At 41.2% G+C, this 18,969-nt stretch overlaps 1 protein-coding gene across 5 annotated transcripts in view; it reads right to left on the reverse strand.

Annotated features, from left to right (window-relative positions):
* CTNND2 (catenin delta 2) overlaps window positions 1-18,969 on the reverse strand; it is a 945,427-nt gene that overhangs the window by 410,486 nt on the left and 515,972 nt on the right. For all 5 annotated transcript variants that reach the window (XM_086676153.1, XM_086676178.1, XM_086676183.1 and 2 more), the window contains exon 6: window positions 5,287-5,459. In XM_086676153.1, the coding sequence (XP_086532279.1) occupies window positions 5,287-5,459 (173 nt within the window). The remainder of the gene's footprint in view (window positions 1-5,286; window positions 5,460-18,969) is intronic.

Consider the following 18,969-nt stretch of genomic DNA (forward strand, 5'->3'; position numbering starts at 1 on the left):
TTCTGCACAAGGCCCCATATACCACACCCGGTCCCACATTTTGGATCCTGCTTATCCTGTTCTGAGTCATTTCCTCCTCATAGAAATCATCGCTTTCCAACAAACTATGTAATTTACTTATTCCCCGTGTCGATATTCTGCGTTCTCATTGCTGCTGCTGGAATGTAGGTTCCTTGAGGGTGGGGATTGTGTCTATTTTCTTTCCTGCTCTCTCCCAAGCACACACAACAGCACACGGCTTACAACAGGCACACAAAGCGTCTCAGATGCATTAAAGAATAACCCACGGATGGGGAGACTGGGTGGCTCGGTCGGTTAAGCCTCTGACTTTGGCTCAGGTCACGATCATCTCACGGTTTGTGGGTTCGAGCCCTGCATTGGGCTCTGTGCTGACACCTCAGAGCCTGAAGCCTGCTTTGGTATCTGTGTCTCCCTCTCTCTCTGCCCCTCCCCTGCTTGCACCCTCTCTCTCTCTCTCTCTCTCAAAAATAAATAAACATTAAAAAAAAAAAGAATAGCCCATAGATACACAAATGTAACTGGGGCACCTCAGGAGAGTTACATAAAGGACAAGGTTGACTTGGAGGAGGAAGGGACGGAGGGAGGGAGGGAGAGGTTATCTACACAGCCTGATTAGAGGTTGGGGCATGGAGACTGCAAGGTGGGGGAAAGAATAACCATAAATTGGCTCATGTAACTTCCCAGAAAGGCCCTGGGGGCTGATAGGTAGGGTCTTACCTTCTATGCCTCCCAGTCTCCTAAACTCAACCTAGTGTCTGAGGGGAAGGACTTCCAAGGATTGTAGTTAGGGCAACACCAGAGAATCAATATTCTGTTGCACCTTTTGTGACTCATAGTTTTTTTTTTTTTTTTTTTTTTTTTTCAACGTTTATTTATTTTTGCGACAGAGAGAGACAGAGCATGAACGGGGGAGGGGCAGAGAGAGAGGGAGACACAGAATCGGAAACAGGCTCCAGGCTCTGAGCCATCAGCCCAGAGCCTGACGCGGGGCTCGAACTCCCGGACCGCAAGATCATGACCTGGCTGAAGTCGGACGCTTAACCGACTGCGCCACCCAGGTGCCCCTGTGACTCATAGTTTTATCTGCAGATACGATGGGGCAATGTAGGTGATGCATGTATTGCCAGGGTCTGGTGTAGAGCGGGTGATGGTCACTCCACCAACATTTATTCTGCTGAATAAGTCAGAGCTTTTTCTTTTTAATTGAAATTAGAATCTTTGAACACACATGATACTCCTTTGACATTGCATGGTGACATGATTTATGAGCCAGACACAAAACCATTTGCTTTACTTTAGAATTACACATATTTTTTAAGACCCACAAAAAAAAAAAACAAAAAAAAAAACAACCAACCAAAAAAAAAAAAAAAAAAGAAATGTTTTTGTGTTGATTGATTATTGACCTTATTAACTTGGTCTGGCATCTGTTGGCAATAATTTGAATTTCTCTAGCCCCGTTGGCACTTTCAAACTACAAGGTATTCTAAAAATTAATCCAGCCTTGAAGAAATGAGCTTTCGCACCAGTCAGAATATTGAAAAGAATGTGTCACTGGGCTCTGAAAAACCACTGGAATAGAGGGATTCTCGAGATAATCTAAACAAAAGGGATGCTATTGGAATGGGAAATGGTGCCCCTACTTTCTAGGTATAACGCTAAAGCCAAATAAAAATACTGTTTACTTGGGGCGCCTGGGTGGCGCAGTCGGTTAAGCATCCGACTTCAGCCAGGTCACGATCTCGCGGTCCGTGAGTTCGAGCCCCGCGTCGGGCTCTGGGCTGATGGCTCAGAGCCTGGAGCCTGCTTCTGATTCTGTGTCTCCCTCTCTCTCTGCCCCTCCCCCGTTCATGCTCTGTCTCTCTCTGTCCCAAAAATAAATAAAAAACGTTGAAAAAAAATTTAAAAAAAAAAAAAAAAAATACTGTTTACTTGTTCAACGCTTCTCTGACATTATTTTGAAGTCAGAGGTCCTATAGGGTATTCAATAAAACATGACTTTCCTACCGCAGCACAGAAAAGCTAAAAGTAAATCATGGTACCAAGATCTACCACTTAGTAAAATAAATAAGATTTAGGTATTTGTCAACAGCCTCAATCCTGTTAATCAAGTGGATTAGAACAACCCCCTGCTTGGAATGTTCAGACTTTCCATCCACCCACCTGCCAGAGTAAATGAGTATGCCAGTCACTTTTGGCTCAAACCTAAGTTATCGCTTTGAACATGCACATTTATAGACGTCTTCAAACTATAACTCTGATGACTTCAAATACATAGCTTTGATATCTTTACAACTTTGTTACATTTTCTGATTAAATTTTAAAGCAGACTTTTAATGTGAGGCCCAATCCTGTCATTCTGAGTTTCCACTGTTATATTCCCATGTTAAGTACTGGATGAAAGAATTAGCTCCAAGCAGAACTTCTATAACACGGAAGTAGATAAACCGCCATACTGCTTGTCCACATTGATAGACCTCTTACTAGATCCAAGGTGTTGAAATGGTCAATAATAAAAGGAAACCTATGAAACAGTACTGGAATCACTAGGCTTCAACTCAGTCCAGATTTTGTGCCCTGTTTTACCACTGCTTCCTTAAAATGGTGTGTGACAACATCTCTAAATGTGATGAGCTTGAATTTTCCCATCTTTAAAGTGTAGATACTAATACAGCCCCATGGTGGGCATGAAATAAGATGATGCATGTAAAACAGATTACTTCTGCGTGCTTAATAAATGGTAGCTATTAATTTTATAAGAAAGCTTTGCTTTAACAGCTAGTCATTATACAGCTATGTGTGAATTGAACTTAGAAGATGCTCACAGATGAGTTGAGAAGTTAACTGATTTTTCATTTTATATTGACATTTCTATTTTCCATGATGCTCAGCTATGGTAATACAGATTTAAAAAAAGAAACTGATTCAGTGTTTCAGCTCAAATTACAGAGGTCTTAGGTATTTATGAAAAAAAAAAAAAAAAGCCAAACATGAGTAATATGAGTTCAAGATATTTTTTTTTTTAAAGATAGAACTTTATTGTTTTACTACCTTTGTGTCTTAGAAGTTCTAGGAGGCTGGTAAAAGCTAAATTCATAACCTTCGCAGGTTAATTTGAGTATAAAATATTCCTCATTTCTGAATGTGGCCTCTTGGACCTAGAAGTATAGTCAGATGTAAGGATAAAAGACGGTGTGTAATATAGTTGCTTGCTTCCAAAGAATTCAAAATTGAGTGCATTCGACCACAATCACTGTATCATGGTCAAAGAGAAGACAGATGAGAAGGAGAAAAATAGTTCCTTTCAAGAATGGGATGCTTTTGAGAAAAAAAAAAAAATCTACATCTACATAGTGAAATCACAGCTTCCATTTTATCTCTTAATAAAATAAAATTAGGTTAAAAAAAATCTAACAATATTTCCTATGCTGACAACACCCAGTGCTTCAAACATCACATAATGAATGTTCGTAGGTAATGAAAAAATACGCAGTATTATGTATATGTGATAAATGCATGTGTGTATGATTTTTTTCTAATAAATTAAAAACCATTTTCAGATATTCCCTCGCATATCCTTGCATCTTTCTTTCAGGGCAATAGAACAGACCAGTACATTTAAAGAACAGTGATCCTGGGGTGCCTGGGTGGCTCAGTGGGTTAAGGGTCCGACCTCGGCTGAGGCCATGATCTCACGGTCTGTGAGTTTGAGCCCCATGTTGGGCTCTGTGCTGGCAGCTCAGAGCCTGGAGCCTACTTCAGATTCTCTCTCTCTCTCTCTCTCTCTCTCTCTCTCTCTCTCTCTCTCTCCTCTCTCTCTGCTCCTTCCCCGCTCACGTTCTCACTCTCTCAAAAATAAACATTAAAAGAATCAAGCACCGCAAGGGTCACACACTGCACCACAACAGGGGAGCCGGCCAATCTTCTCAGTGGAATGTTTTATTTACCCCTCCTCCCTTTTATTCACATACCCTGTGCTTGGCATCCCCAAGAAGGTAAAAGTCACAAAGCCACTGATGGACAAGGGTGTTGCCTGCAGGAGGTAATCGTATTTTTAACATATTGCCAGGGCAATAATTTAATAATTCAAATGCACTGAGACTTTTCAGTTCATGCTTCTCTGTGTCCATGTCACTGAAAATCAGCATCTCCCGGTGACTATACCATATGCCACTCTGGCTTGTCTTACCTCCTATCTGTCTGCAGACATTTCCAGAGGGCCACCAGGATGGCTAGGGGCTGCTGATAAAAGAGGAAAATGGCCCTGCCCTCAGGTTGCTTTCAGTTTTTAGGTGGAAAGATCCACGGATGCAAAGTAACGATAACTGATAACAGAGATGGATGGGTTTGGTCGTTGGAAGCCCCCAGATGGGTAGTGCAGCTGGGGAACTGTTCCTGGCGGAGGTAATGGGGTACGGAGGTCCCGAGCGTTAGTGAAGAAAGGATGAAATGAAGCTCATCAGCTTAAAGGGCTACTTTGAAGGTGGCCGGTTCTTCATTCAAAGACCAAACATGCAGAGATTACAGTAAGTTTAAAGTAGCTGAAGAGAAGAGAGCCCTCCAATCAATACATTAATTCTGGTGGGCTGATCAACTAAAGCCTGAACCCCCAAATTAACATGTAAATAACGCTTACATCTCGCATGAAAAACAAATTCAGGTGAGGAGCTAGTTCTCTTTACCAAGAGCTGATCTCAACTGCACCTGATGAATTTGTGCTGTGAAACGACAGGAGAAAGTGCGGGGCTTTAAAGAAACAATTATAGGCACATTTCAAAATCAAACCTGACAACGTGTAACCACTCCTAAACTAATCACAGTTATCTACAGAAGAGTTCCGTGTACTTGATTATGCATTAATACTATGTTCCTTGATACGATTATGCCCAAGGAATAATTTCATGCTTTTTTTTTTTTTAGGAGAAAAAATTGGTTCCAGGTGCACTCACAAACTCGGAGTGTCTGTCATATTTATATCCCATATAGACACAGAAATAGTAACGAGACACACATTCACATAGATGAGCCTGTACAAAGTAGGCAGCAGGAGTGATCCACAGACATTCCTCAAGAAAATATCTACAATTCGGTGTTACTTGATAATGGTATTTGATCATTCATTTCCTCCACTCACAGCCCTGAAGGCATCTTTCCTAACTTTCCCAAGTTACCGGGCATGCCTGAAGAGGGGAGGAGGGAACGCGGTGGCCAGCTGGCAGCCCTGCTCCCCACCTGCTCCCGTGGAACCCCCGTTCCCACACGTACCTGGCTGAAGCCGTGGGCCGCACCTCGGGCTTGCGCGCCTCGGGCAGGGAGCTGCGAAGGGGCCGTGTCACCCAGGGCCAGGGTCTGGTTGCTATGGTAGCTGGCCGGATACTGGAAGGACCCTTCAGGTTTGGAATTGAGCTGAAGTGCACTCTGGGAGAGCAGGCTGGGCCCTGCATTGAAAGTCATTTAGAGCAGTAAGTGACAGCCTCAGTGAAGCAGAAATGACATGTATTATTTATTGAGAGTAGCCTAGAATTATCACACGCGCATGATTCCAGCCATCTATGCTTTGAATTCTGAGAACTAAAATGACCATATAATTTGACTCCAGCTCTTAAATGAGATTTTTCTTTTTTGGCGGTTTAAAAGTTCTCAAAAGAGTAGTTTTTTTTCAAGTGATCTCATCCTGACCTACATAGAGACATTTCTTATGAGACAAATTAGTTAATCAAGGAGTTATTTTTGGATTACACAATATCAGAAACATTTGAAATAATTTAAAAGTCTACCTTTTGGCTCATGTTAATTGTGTTAATATAATTCTATCTCCTACTTAATTATCAGGATGCTGAAGTGCTCGAAACCTTCCAAGCAGTGGCAAATTGCGCTGTATAAATAGTGATGTAATACCTCAATGCCTGAAGGGTAGACAGTGTTTAAAATATTAATAGGTCTTCAAACAATGCAGAATCCACCCTGATCTCACAGAATAAGCAGCCACTGGCTGGTTATCTTTGCCATCGCAGCCGTGTGCAGAACAATGAGAAGATACAGCGCTCAAATTGGTGTTGCTAATGTGGCTGATATTACAAGTGATGGAGATATGAGACTCAGTTCCTGGCCGTCCTATTTAATTATACTTTGTATGAGAAAGTGCATTTTATTGTATTCCTTTCTATTTCAATGGGCTCCTTGTGGGAGTTTGCCCACTTTCTTTTTAAGCAAATGTCTTTAATCGAATGTTTTACCGACTCGTCTTGGGGGTTAAAAGAGCCTAAGCACACTTGTGCGTGTCTGAGAGGGGTTTGGGGTGAGGAGGGGGAGTTGGGTGGGAAGGACTTGGCAATACAAGCTTTCTCATGCTATCTGAACCACAGCGCAAAGTCTCTCCCTCTTTTGATAGAGCATAATTATATACACACAGACCACGCTGTAATCATCATCCACCCTTAATCGCCCTCTTTGGCTATTTTAGACAATAGTATCGTTCCTGATAAATGTGGCCAGATTTCAAGTTCCCCACTTCTTTCTTTTCAAGAATATAACATGGCTTCATGTTTCGAATGAAACCACAGATTTGACACGCGATAGTATAAAAGTGATGTATATTTCTCAAAAAGCATCAGTTCCTATAATGTTTGCCATTTAAGAACTTCTTCCGCCTTCCTTCCCTCTAATTCTTTGGTGAGAACTCTAAACAATGCAAATATACCTTCTCATCATTGGATATTGAATAATAAGCCAATTCACGGACACAGGTAAGACTGGGTATTTTGAAATCTGGAAAAAAGTCAAGCAAGGATATAAAAATGCTCCCATCCAGTCCCAATTTCATCATGAAGGGCATAACAAAAGTACAATCGTAATCCTTTTTCTTGTAATTTAGAAAATAGAGTCCCAAGCAAACAGTATATACCAGATGGTGAAGATTGCAATAGCCTGCAAAAAAATCGTTTAATCCATACTGATGGTATTATAGGCCTAATCACCAGAAATACGATGTGTCTATGGGGAGTGCAGTCAGAGTTTCATTGTGGATGCCAGGAACATACTGTCCCCACTGCTGCTGTGGCAACTTCAAGGCACCGACAGAGTCAAGAGGCCCAGGTGAGGGGCAGACTGAGATACGAAAGAACCCTCAGAAGGAAGAAGAGCCAGGATGATGGGGGCAGAGGCAGATGGGACTAAATGCAAGGAGAAGGAAGAAGAGGGAGGCATGGTGGGGAGGGGGACAGTTACAAACCGTAGCCAAAGGTGCTCCCCTTGGTCGCTACCCTACCGAAGATCACAGCTCAGCGGAGGAGAGTGAGCCACCGTGAGAGAGGGAAGGCCCTTTAAGATCAGTGGTCACCATTCTACTTGCCACTGGGGGGCTTCCCACAGAGACCTCCCTTGGTTACTTCTCTCTGCCCTGAGGTCATGGCTTGTCCTGGCCATACCCCCTCCCCCATGACAGTGCATCTCCAGGGCAGTGAAAGTTGAAACACCACAGTGCCCAGACCTTTGGAAACCTCAGTAAAAGTGAAACAAAACAAAATAAAATCTTTAATTTCATGTACACAGTGAAACAATCTATAAAGCAAGAGAACTGTGAGTCCCGGTTATTTGCCTTTGAGGAAGACTGAATGACTTTGCTCTGATGAACTTTCTTGCCTATGAAGTTAGCAAGTGAAACAATTCTGTAAATTCTGAAGAGATTCATAAAATCATCACCAGAAACCTACAAATGCCTTCCAGGCAGGATATTAAAGGTAGCAATTTAAGGTCCCTTTGCAAAGAAATTTCAATTAAAAATGTGATTTATGTGCTCCTGAAATACATATCACGTAATAATCAGATCTGCTCATCTTTTATAGAATCAGTGTTGTATTTGATCAATACTCAACGAAAACAAACCGAGATTCTCCATCTCATGACTTTGTTCACACATCTCAAGCATGAAACCTAGATGCACTCTGACAAAGATAATTGCAACAATGAGCAATGTATCATAATATTACAGCACTGACATATCACCTGGCAAGGACGAAACAGTCAGCACAATAGCCGAAACACTGTGTGCCTTTTAGAATGATTTTCCATTGCTCACTAGGTTTCAAATGAACAGCATTTATTCATTCCAATTTTAAACAGCAAAGTTATATGAGAAGATGAAAAAGGTTAAAATTATAGGATAATCCTTAATTACTTTATAATGGAAGTAAAATTTACATATAACTAACTATTGATTTGCTTTATTAACATTACTGTGCATTGAGGTAGAAAATAACAAAATTTCCAGGGATTTTGAAAGCATTCACAGTTCTGGATTTGAAATTATGATTTGTTTTTTTTCTACAGAACTTTTTCCTTCATCAAGTCTTGCCTAGAGGCTCCGGCTAGAGGTGGTATTAGACCACAGTCCTGAGGATATGAAGCATTCTGCTGGGGGATAAGGACGATGTGAGAGGATTTCTTAGGGTGGGGGGTGGGGAGAGACTGGGCTTTAAAATTCCACCTAGGGAAATGGAATGTTGCCTTTAGGGCAATTAACTCTTCCAGAAGAAACCAAAACTATGAGCAACAGCGGATCTCCAAGTCTTAGTAGGTCACAGAAAGCAACAGCTACCCTCTGGTATGGGAAGCATATTTCCAGGGCATTGACTGTGACTTCTTTGACCATTCTGGACCTTCCCCAGGGTGGGATAGTCCTCAAAGCTGAGCCCAGGGGTCTGCTCAATATGACTCAGTTCTGGGGGACTGGGAAGAGGAGGTGAAATGATTACCTGGTAAATAGTTAAAATTCAAGATTATATGCATCCTTGATATGATCAAGACACAATAATCCAACTGGACACAGGGGACAAATTCCAAGGGAACTGCAGAATAGAGGGACATAAAACCTTCCATTGAACCTAGAAAGGTACCTGAAGCAATGCATCTTGAGTATAATACCAGTATCTCAATAATATCTCTGTGTGCTTTCACATACATGAATTGACTAGAGACCACATAGCAATCTGTGAAAACCACCGTCCTTGAATCTTTTTGATTATTCTCAGAAACGCAAACAGAGGTGTGGAGAGGCTGAAGGGTTGGTCAGCCAGTGTCATGCACTTGGTAAAACGAAGATGGGACTCAGATCCTCATCTTCTATCCCCAAGTCTAGGGGTAGGTGCTGTTTAGTATCCAAGCAGTATTAAGTCCTATACACAAACTGATATTTTAAGGTTGAAAAATTCTTCCCTAAAGAGAAGCCAATTTGTTTGCAGGAGAAAGCTCTATGCCTCGGACTGTGGTACGCCCCCAAAGAACCTCTCCTTCGAGACTCCGGTATTGGCTGGGGAAGCTTGCTATCCACCGTCATTGGGGCAGAGATCAGCCTAGGCAGGTAGAAAGCTTGAAAGGCTAATTTTGTACATAAAAATTCAGACTCACAGGTCGTATTAACACATATACTGTAATATGTAGTCTGCTTTTTCCTAACTGAGCTAGAAATTCTAGAGTTTTCATGATTATATGCACTTATTCTGCACAGGTTTAAAGAGACTTCTGGAATTGTTCATTCTTGCCTTCTGTAGCTAAATATCGATCTCAGAAAACAGTAACCCTTAATTCAGCTACATACTTTGCAATAACACAGAAAAGGCCAGAGACCTGCAGTGTGTTTTTCCTAAGTCATTATGTAGGTCACAGTCATGCCAATGGGGTGGGTTGAAAAGAATCTAGAACTAGAACTCAGTAGACCTCCATGTTTATAAAAGCAGAGATGATGAGGATACTGATGTGTCAGTAATAGAAGCTAACCCTCACTGAGTACTTTCTAGGTTCTGGGGACGGTCCAGAACAGCTGACATCGGTTAGTGCACTGAATCTTCACAAGGAGCCAGTGGGAAGGCACCTCCAACCATTCTGCTTGTGTCAACAGGACTGAGAGGGGCACTGAGGCCACCCAGGGCTGCCTGCAGGTGAGGCATCTGGCTTCAGAGTGTGTGTTCTTAACCACACTCCATTACTGTGTCTCTACAAATGTTAATCTTGGCAAATTTGAGCACCTATGGAGACAATGGATGGGAAAATGTTTGCAAAAGCATAAACTCCTTTACAGATGTCCGTTTTCAGTTAGTCATTAGATCTAATCACATAGCCACGTGGTCTGATAATAACAAAACCTTGATTGGGATTTGTTTGTCCCGAAAACCTTATTCCAGTACTATCCCAGGTATCACTTAATGTTTCCCTTCAACACCTCGTGAGCTTTCATTTTACAAATGAGACATTCAAGGCATAGATCATTAAAGTGGCCTAAAAAAATAAATAAATAAAGTGGCCTGCTTAAAACTGAAAACAAACCCAAACAACACCTAGTCGTCAGAGCCAAGAGATGAGAAAGCAAAGCTTCCCTCTGTCCCCTCAGCTTAAAATTCATTTCTCTGTCAATATCAAAACTCATCCTTAAAGTGATGTTTAAATGTTACCTCCTCCTTGCAGCCTGCCTTGATGCCTGATGGCTCAGAGAGAATTCACCCTACCCCCACCGGGTTGCTTTAACCCTCTGAGCAGCCCAGACTCCTGAGAAATTTTAAGCATTTGACAGGGAGATTTGTACAGTATCACACAGCAATGGGTTCTCTAGACAGAGGGTAATAGGATGGAAGCAGAATTCTGAACTTTTTTTTTTTTAAGTTTAGTTATTTATTTTGAGAGAGAGAGAGAGAGAGAGACAGCATGAGCAGGGGAGGGGCGGAGAGAGGGAGAGAGAGGATCCCAAGCAAGCCCCACAGTGTCAGCACAGAGTCTAGAGCAGGGCTCAGTCCCATGAACAGCAAGATCATGAAATGAGCCGAAACCAAGAGGTGCACACTTCATGGACTGAGCCACTCAGGCGCCCCAGAATTCTGAACATTTACAATGAAGGCAGCAGGACACCGCTTAGATACTGGAGAGACTAGGACTGGGAATTTCCTGCAGTGCAGAGAAAGAAAACCCACTGTAATTGAGGAAGGGAGAGAGGTGCACAGCTGGGAGACGTTTTAAAAGAAAAGCTCACGGGGACTTAGTGACGAAGAGGGCAGGAGTGAAGCCGAGACAAAATGACTCCACCGTGTAGCTGACTGCGAGCACTGCAGTGGGACCCCGGGAGGTTCGCACAGTGCAGAGTGAGTCTTTCCAGAAAAGCGAGCAGACAGTAATGCACTGGCGTAATCACGCACATACCTTCTGAATCTGTAAGATCTAAGGTGATTTATTGGGAGTTGCTAATTCTGGTCTGCTTTACTTGAGCACCTGTCCCAGAATACAACACACACTCACAGGTGAGGGTGGGAAAGCCAAACTCCCAACGATGTGGCATTCCCAAGCAGAGAAATTAGTGGGTGTGTTTTACGGAAGGATGGGCTTAATTTTTAAATTACAGAGCAGAAGGAGATGGTGAGGATTTATGTAGTTAGAAAGGGACTCTGAGCTTGATTTTAGTACTGGCTCAAATATAACCTGGCAATTTCCAAGATCAAAGTTTGATTGCACGTGGGTGAGACTTGAGGACAGAGACGGAGCTACCAAAGTCATCAATGGTGGAAGTTTCTAGGAGCGCCTGGGTGGCCCAGTCGGTTAGGCATCTGACTCTTGATTTCAGCTCAGGTCGTGATCTCATCGTTCCTGAGATCGAGCCCCATGGTGGGCCCTGTGCTGACAGCATGTTGTCTACTTGGGATTCTCTCTCTCCCTCTCTCTCTGCCCCTTCTCTGCTTGCTCTCGCTCTCTCTCTCAAAATAAATAAATACACTTAGGGGGAAAAAAAGACAAGGTTTCTAAGGGGTGATTATCAATTTAACTCCAAAGGGTCATTTTTACCATTAAAAACAAAGCGTTACTAACAAGAACGCACTAAAATAAACCATTAGAATTAGGCAATGCCTCAGACAGGCACTCCATGAATGTTCTGTTGAGGCTGTTAATTCTGGATTATCAAAGGAATAATAAACACGCAAACTGAGACAGACCCTTTCAGGACTGGACACCTGACTTTGGCAGCTTTGTTTAGATTTACGTTTGTCAGGAAGTTTAGAAACATTTACTCTTAGGCTAAATTGAGTCTGTCAAAATGATGTAAAAACTTATCTTTACATAGACCATGAAGGATAACGCCACCAAGATTCACATACATCTATAACTGACAGAATTTGCATCCATTTCTACCCTCTCATTCTCCAGTCTTTCTGGGAGGTTAAGACGGATTTGAAGGTTAAGTGTTATTGTGCTTTAAATGAGCATAAACCCTCAGAGCCACATCAACTGAAGAGAAAGAGAACATCTTGCTTTATAAAAAAAATGTTGACCAAGAATAGAGGAAATAGTTGGTGGAAATTATATAGACATATACAAATGGGCTGTTATGAATCACAAAATCAATGAGATGTTGTCAATTATTTGTAAGATTATCAAATTGATTTTAACAAGCTCATAGCATTTTGGTCATATCTAACTGCAAGTTAACTTTATAGAGTACCAATATTGACTTTTATTTAAATCGAACTACTAATCAGTTTCATTTAGAGTGGCCATTTCCTCTTTGTGAATTCTGGAAAACTTGTCAGCTTAAGCTTACTTGGAATACAGGTGGCTCGTGGTGTTAAACTAGTTATTTTCTTCTAATCTTCACTAGTAACTCTCAAAGCTCAACTGTAGGCATTTCGCTGAGGAATTTCCCTGAAAATGGTAGTTAAGCCCATCCACTATTCCTAGAATTAACCAAAGAAAAAAGCTCGAGAAGGTTGTTATGCAAGGAAGCTCCGAGTGATGTGGAATTATTCCGAGGACAGGTGTGTTTCTACACTTGATTTTTAAGTCTGTCTGCAGAATGTCAAGTTTGTCTGGGCAGCTGCTTTCAGTGTGCAATGCTTTAGGTGAAAATTACAACTCTAGTGGTCCCAGGATTAGAGAAGTACTCATTTAGTTTTTAAACTGATTTAGATTCAACCAATGCTATTGTCCTAATCAGTGGGCTTTTTCAAGTTTTCCTATTGTATATGGATAAATAGAAGGTCGGTGATGTACTCACACTTATGCAACAACTCAGTTTCTTTACAGCTGTAACCAATAGAGGGGAATTAACAAAATGACATTTACCACAAAATGAACTTCAAATGTATAACTTTAGTTTAAAATGTATCGCTCAAGAATTTTATTATGCATGGGATTTTACATGATGTTATAATCATAGAACAGTATTTTTTTATAGCTCATTACAATTCCCAACTATTTCCTTGTAAAGTTTTATCTTCAGATTATTTACCATTTAAAAAACTTAATGTAGCACACAGAGGAAAAGCATTATATATATTTCTTCATAAATTAATTGCCTAAAGATAATAGATCCATATTTCTTATTATCAAGAATTATGAAAAGAAATAGAAAATTAATAGAAACCAGTTTAGCAGGAAACAAAATTTAAAAGCTAAATGCTGAAAACTAATTTATTTATGGAGTATAATAACTTAAAGAACCAGTGTGTGATTTGCCACAAATCACAGACTTTTCCCTTAGAAATCTGCAGGGCTTGGCTGTGCATTCCGTTCAGGTACCCAATCCAACATCTTCTCCCAACGGAGGTCTTCCTGGCCCTTTGATCATTCTTTCAAAACTGGAGCAGTTCTCATAACACTTTCATGCTTCTAAAAAATCACTGAGGACTGTAACACCACCTGTGTCCATACTGATGCAATAAGAACCCAGCGTATTATGCTTTGATTGTATCCGTTGCTGTTGCAGTGGCTTATTGTTTGACCAGGGGCAGTTTGAGTGTTTTAAGTTCTGGGGGACTCCCACAAGATGTCTCCACAAGGTCTTAGCAGAACGCCCCTCCTTTCACTGTCTCCTGAGAAGGGGTTTGCTTGTTCTGACTTTCTCACCGGGGCGTTCGCCTCTGTAACTTTTCTTATGCTCATGCCAGTTCTGATGCTTTCCTTCTTTCCTTCCTTTCACCAGCTTTTGTTCGATACTCATGTTTATGTTTTGGACACCCGTGTTTTGGACACTTTGACAATTCCAAAACCCGATTTTATTTTTATTAAAAATTCCCATCGGGCTTTAAACTCTGTGCTTGATCTCAGGACACCCGACTCACACGGGTGAGAATGATGTGTTTTTTTTTTTTAATTTTTTTTTTCAACGTTTTTTATTTATTTTGGGGACAGAGAGAGACAGAGCATGAACGGGGGAGGGGCGGAGAGAGAGGGAGACACAGAATCGGAAACAGGCTCCGGGCTCCGAGCCGTCGGCCCAGAGCCTGACGCGGGGCTCGAACTCACGCGAGATCACGCGAGACCTCGCGAGATCGTGACCTGGCTGAAGTCGGACGCCTAACCGACTGCGCCACCCAGGCGCCCCGAGAATGATGTTTTTAACGAGAAATTTGCATCATGTCCTCCCTTCGATCCCCATGTTTGCCTCTTTGGAAAAGGTAGAACATGACCCTTGAATATCCATGTGATAGAAGGAAATCAGAGAAAAAGAAATTGTTGCAAACCTGACAGAGGGAGCATCTGGAAGGGAAATTAACTACAGCTTCTAGGTGGATATTACTATGTCCTGTGTGTCACCTGGGTGTTTTCCCTTGACTTTTGCTCGTACTTACCATTTCTGCCACTGTTCACTTCCTACTGGCCCCATGACACCAAAGGCAGTAAGGGAAATGGATGTGAGTGAATTTTGAAAGGAAACAAATAGATGCATGTAGTATTTAAAGATAATTTTAGACTTGGAACCATGACAAACTTCTGGAAAGAAGACTGTCATTTGCATTTCAAAAACCAAAGGCATAAGAAGAAGTGATTTTACAGGAAGTGAACAACCCAAGGAGCAACTCAACTAACTTGAATAAATGCATTTCCAGGAAAAGACTTGGGATCTCCAGATTCTGGGTGATGGTTCTCAACCACTGGTGGAGCAGTGGGAGCAGGAGGACTTTTAAATCCAGGTTTTCTGACTCCAAGGGTGGGATGGGCTGCCTTGTACCCCTTCTCAGAGGCTCTTCATTGGGTCTGCCTAAGGACTGGTTTCCACCATAAAAGAAAATGAAACGAACCAGTTCTCTTTCCCTGAGCGTGATATCGATATTGTGAGCCGTGGTCTATACATTTATTTTTTGATTGTTTTAGTTACTATAAAAACCTTTACTCCTAAAAGTGTTCTGCATCCTTTGGTGCCATGCTTACTGGGAATTATGAAAAGATTCACTTTATAAGGATGTCCCTCACCTTTATTGTTATTACTGCATAAGACTCGACAGAGTTATATTTTACAGTATCTTACTAACTTGATCCCTCAACAATTCTCTTGCTGCATAACGATTAAGAATAATCACAGTAATTAAATAAAAATGACAGACTGTGAATCAACACTAAATAACATATGCACCTCTGTCCAAGTATATATGATTATTCAATTTGTATTCTATCTGCTCAGAATGGTAGGTTACATGATTGATGCTTGATTTTTTTGAATATGTTCTGATTTGAAATCTCAGAATAACCGTCCTTTCTTTGCCATAACATTCAGAATATAATAAGCTCCTAAGTTTTTCATCCTCCCGAATGCTGGGGTTTTCTAGAATGTGGTGGAATTTAAATTTGTCAATATGCTCCAGATAAAAATAATTACTATTTCAAAATACAATATTTAAACAAATTAACATTGTCCATAAACATGTAAGTCATTTTCTCCAAAGTTGTCCATTCTATTTCTGATTTTGACTGGCAAATAGTTTTATTAATTTTTGGATAAGATCTAATCACACTTCTCTCTGAGTTTATATCTCCAAAGATACACGGATTAAATAAGGTATTTAGTCCACCGCAGTCTGGATCAAGCTGTACATTATGTGAGAAGCTAAGGTTCTATCGCTGAGGTTCTAGAACTTTTTTTTTTTTTCCCCAGTAAACAATAGCAATTCTCCTAATGACTCTGTGACACATATTTGTTAGATTTGCACTAACTATATGAAATGTGTCAAAAAGTCACCGGATATCAATGTGTTGTTTATAAAACAAGAACATGAACATGGTATGTTGTTCTACTACTTAATGGGATGTTGTGCAGATTGCTTCTTCACTCCCATAGTCATTCTCTGCCCTTTTTGCCATGTAGAGTCTCATGAGGGCCCCTTGCTCTTTGGTTTGTGATCAGATTTGGCCAATAGTAGGCATGGGGACGTCAGAAAGCAGGAGGAGAGAAGTTAGGGTGTTTATCCTTCTGCTCCTGCCACACCTCTTGACTGCTGGTCCTGTTCCCTAGACTTTTCCTTCATGTCCACCGTGGGAAGGGCTGCCCTCTGTTGCTGCTACCTGAGCACCTCAACAGACACCTTTTATTCCCTCGATCTTGCCCACTCCTTTGCAAATAGTCCCTTAATGAACTTCTCTTCGGTTAAACTCTTGAGTAGAATCTATTTCCCAGCTGGACCCTGATACAAATAAAAGAGAAACAGAGAGACTTTTATTTTATGGCCTTCTAAACACTTAAAATTAGCCGTAATTGATCCCTGAAATGATAGTTACCTACCCAATATTTTAAAATTAGTCTCCTAGGATGCCTGGGTGGCTCCGTTGGATAAGTGTCCCACTGCAGCTCAGGTCATGATCTCACGGTGCATGTGCTCGAGCCACGCATCGGGCTCTGTGCTGACAGCTCAGAGCCTGGAGCCTGCTTCAGATTCTGTGTGTATGTCTCTCTCTGCCCCTCCCCTGCTCTCTCTCTCTCTCTCTCAAAAATAAATAAATCATTAAAAAAATTAAAATTAATTTTCCCAATTTTACTTAATTAGTTCTGTCTCAAAGTTACTCGGAAAATATTAAGAACAAATGTATCTGAAGAATTACCATAGGGGCACCTGGGTGGTTCAGTCGGATAAGTGTCCGACTTCAGCTCAGGTGATCTCACGTTGTTGAGTTCGAGCCCTGTGTCCAGCTCTGGGCTGACAGCGTGAAGCTCAGAAGCTGGAGCCTGCTTCAGATTCTGTGTGTGTGTCTCTCTCTCTGTTCCTCCCCGGCTGTCTCTCTTTCTCTCTCATAAATAAAGAAACATTAAAAAAAAAAAAAGAGTAACAATACTCTTCACTGTGGTTTTTGATCCTTCGGCATAAAAGTTTTGGAAGGTGATTTTATCACCTGGGTTATTTGAGTTTTTTTGTTTTTGTTTTTGGTTTATTTTGCCTTGTTACTTTTCTATCTCAAACAACAAAGCAGGGGCTTGCAGGAAAAACAAACAACTCAAATCCTAGGAGTCTTCAAAAGATAACCCAGTACATAGTAACAGGACATAACTAATCTTTCCAAAAGACAAAAATCCAGCAGTTACCAAATACATTCCAAAAAACCCTACTGGAGTATTTAACTTTCCTGGGACAAAGATACATCTTTTGTAGATAATTTTTGAACACATATTACAGGAAACGAAAAGTGAACACTAAAAATTCATTCCATTTCTCTCATGTGTAGAGAGTGTTTCAATTAGGAAAACTCAGGATTATCAGTTGATTAAAAATTTTTTTAAGTTCCTATATTTACTCCTTTTATCACTTTATTTATCTCTTCTACTATTTTATATTATATTACTTTATCGCTGCATTACTTTTATTATTCCCATCTTTCTAATTTCTTTGGTTTATTTAGCTCTTTTTAAGGTTTCCCCAAAATGAGTACTACATTCTTTGATCTGATCTTTGTTAAAAAGTTTTTTTTTATATTTATTTATTTCTGAGACAGAGAGAGACAGAGTGTGAGTTGGGGAGGGGCAGAGAGAGAGGGAGACACAGAATCAGAAGCGGGCTCCAGGCTCCGAGCTGTCAGCACAGAGCCCGACGCGGGGCTCGAACTCACAAACCGCTAGACCATGGCCTGAGCCACAGTCGGTTGCTCAACCGACTGAGCCACCCAGGCGCCCCTAAAGTTAAGATTTACTGAGTACAGTTTCTCCCCCTTACCCCTGTATTTTCATTATAAAATATCACTATTCTATTTGTTTCTGTGTATTTATTTTTTAAGTTTATTTTTGAGAAGGATAGAGAAAGGGAGGGACAGAGAGGGAGAGAGAGAATCCCAGGCAGGCTCTGCTCCATCAGCATGGTACCTGATGCAGGGCTTGAACCCATGAGCTGTGAGACTATGTCCTGAGCCAAAAAGCGAGAGTTGGACACTGAATCGACTGAGCCACCCAGGCGCCCTATTTTACTTGCTTTTTAAATAGTATGTAACTTTCTTTTTATTTCTATTTTTATTTGTAGATCCAAATGCATTTCCTTAATTTTACTGTGGATATATTTTATCATTTTATTTACTTTTAATTTAACTAGATTATTACCAAAGAAGGTGGCCTTTCTATACTTCTTTTTAAGATGACTTTTTTTTTTAAATTTTTTTTAACGTTTATTTATTTTTGAGACAGAGAGAGACAGAGCATGAACGGGGGAGGGGCAGAGAGAGAGGGAGACACAGAATCCGAAACAGGCTCCAGGCTCTGAGCTGTCAGCACAGAGCCCGACACGGGGCTCGAACTCACGGACCGCGAGATCATGACCTGAGCCGAAGTCGGCCGCTTAACCGACTGAGCCACCCAGGCGCCCCATAAGATGACTTTTTTTTTTTGAGAGAGAGAGAGAGAGAGAGAGAGAGAGAGAGAGAGAGGAAGCATGACTGGGGTGGGGTGGGGGAGCAAAGAGAGGGGAGAGATTGAGAATCCCAAGCAGGCTCCATGCTTTCAGTGCAGAGCCCAATGTGGGGCTCGATCTCATGAACCATGAGATCATGACCTGAGATGAAATCAAGAATCAGATGCTTAACTGACTGATGCACCCGGGCACCCCTCTGTACTTTCTAATTTTTAGGATTGTCTTTACTGCCCTATAGCTGATCAAGTCTTCTAAGTTTTCCTGGACATATATAACAAATGTATACTATCATTCAATGGATCTAACTTTTTAGATA

This window comes from Puma concolor, chromosome A1 (assembly GCF_028749965.1).
Source record: "Puma concolor isolate L17-30 chromosome A1, mPumCon1.1.hap2, whole genome shotgun sequence".
Lineage (NCBI taxonomy): Eukaryota > Metazoa > Chordata > Mammalia > Carnivora > Felidae > Puma > Puma concolor.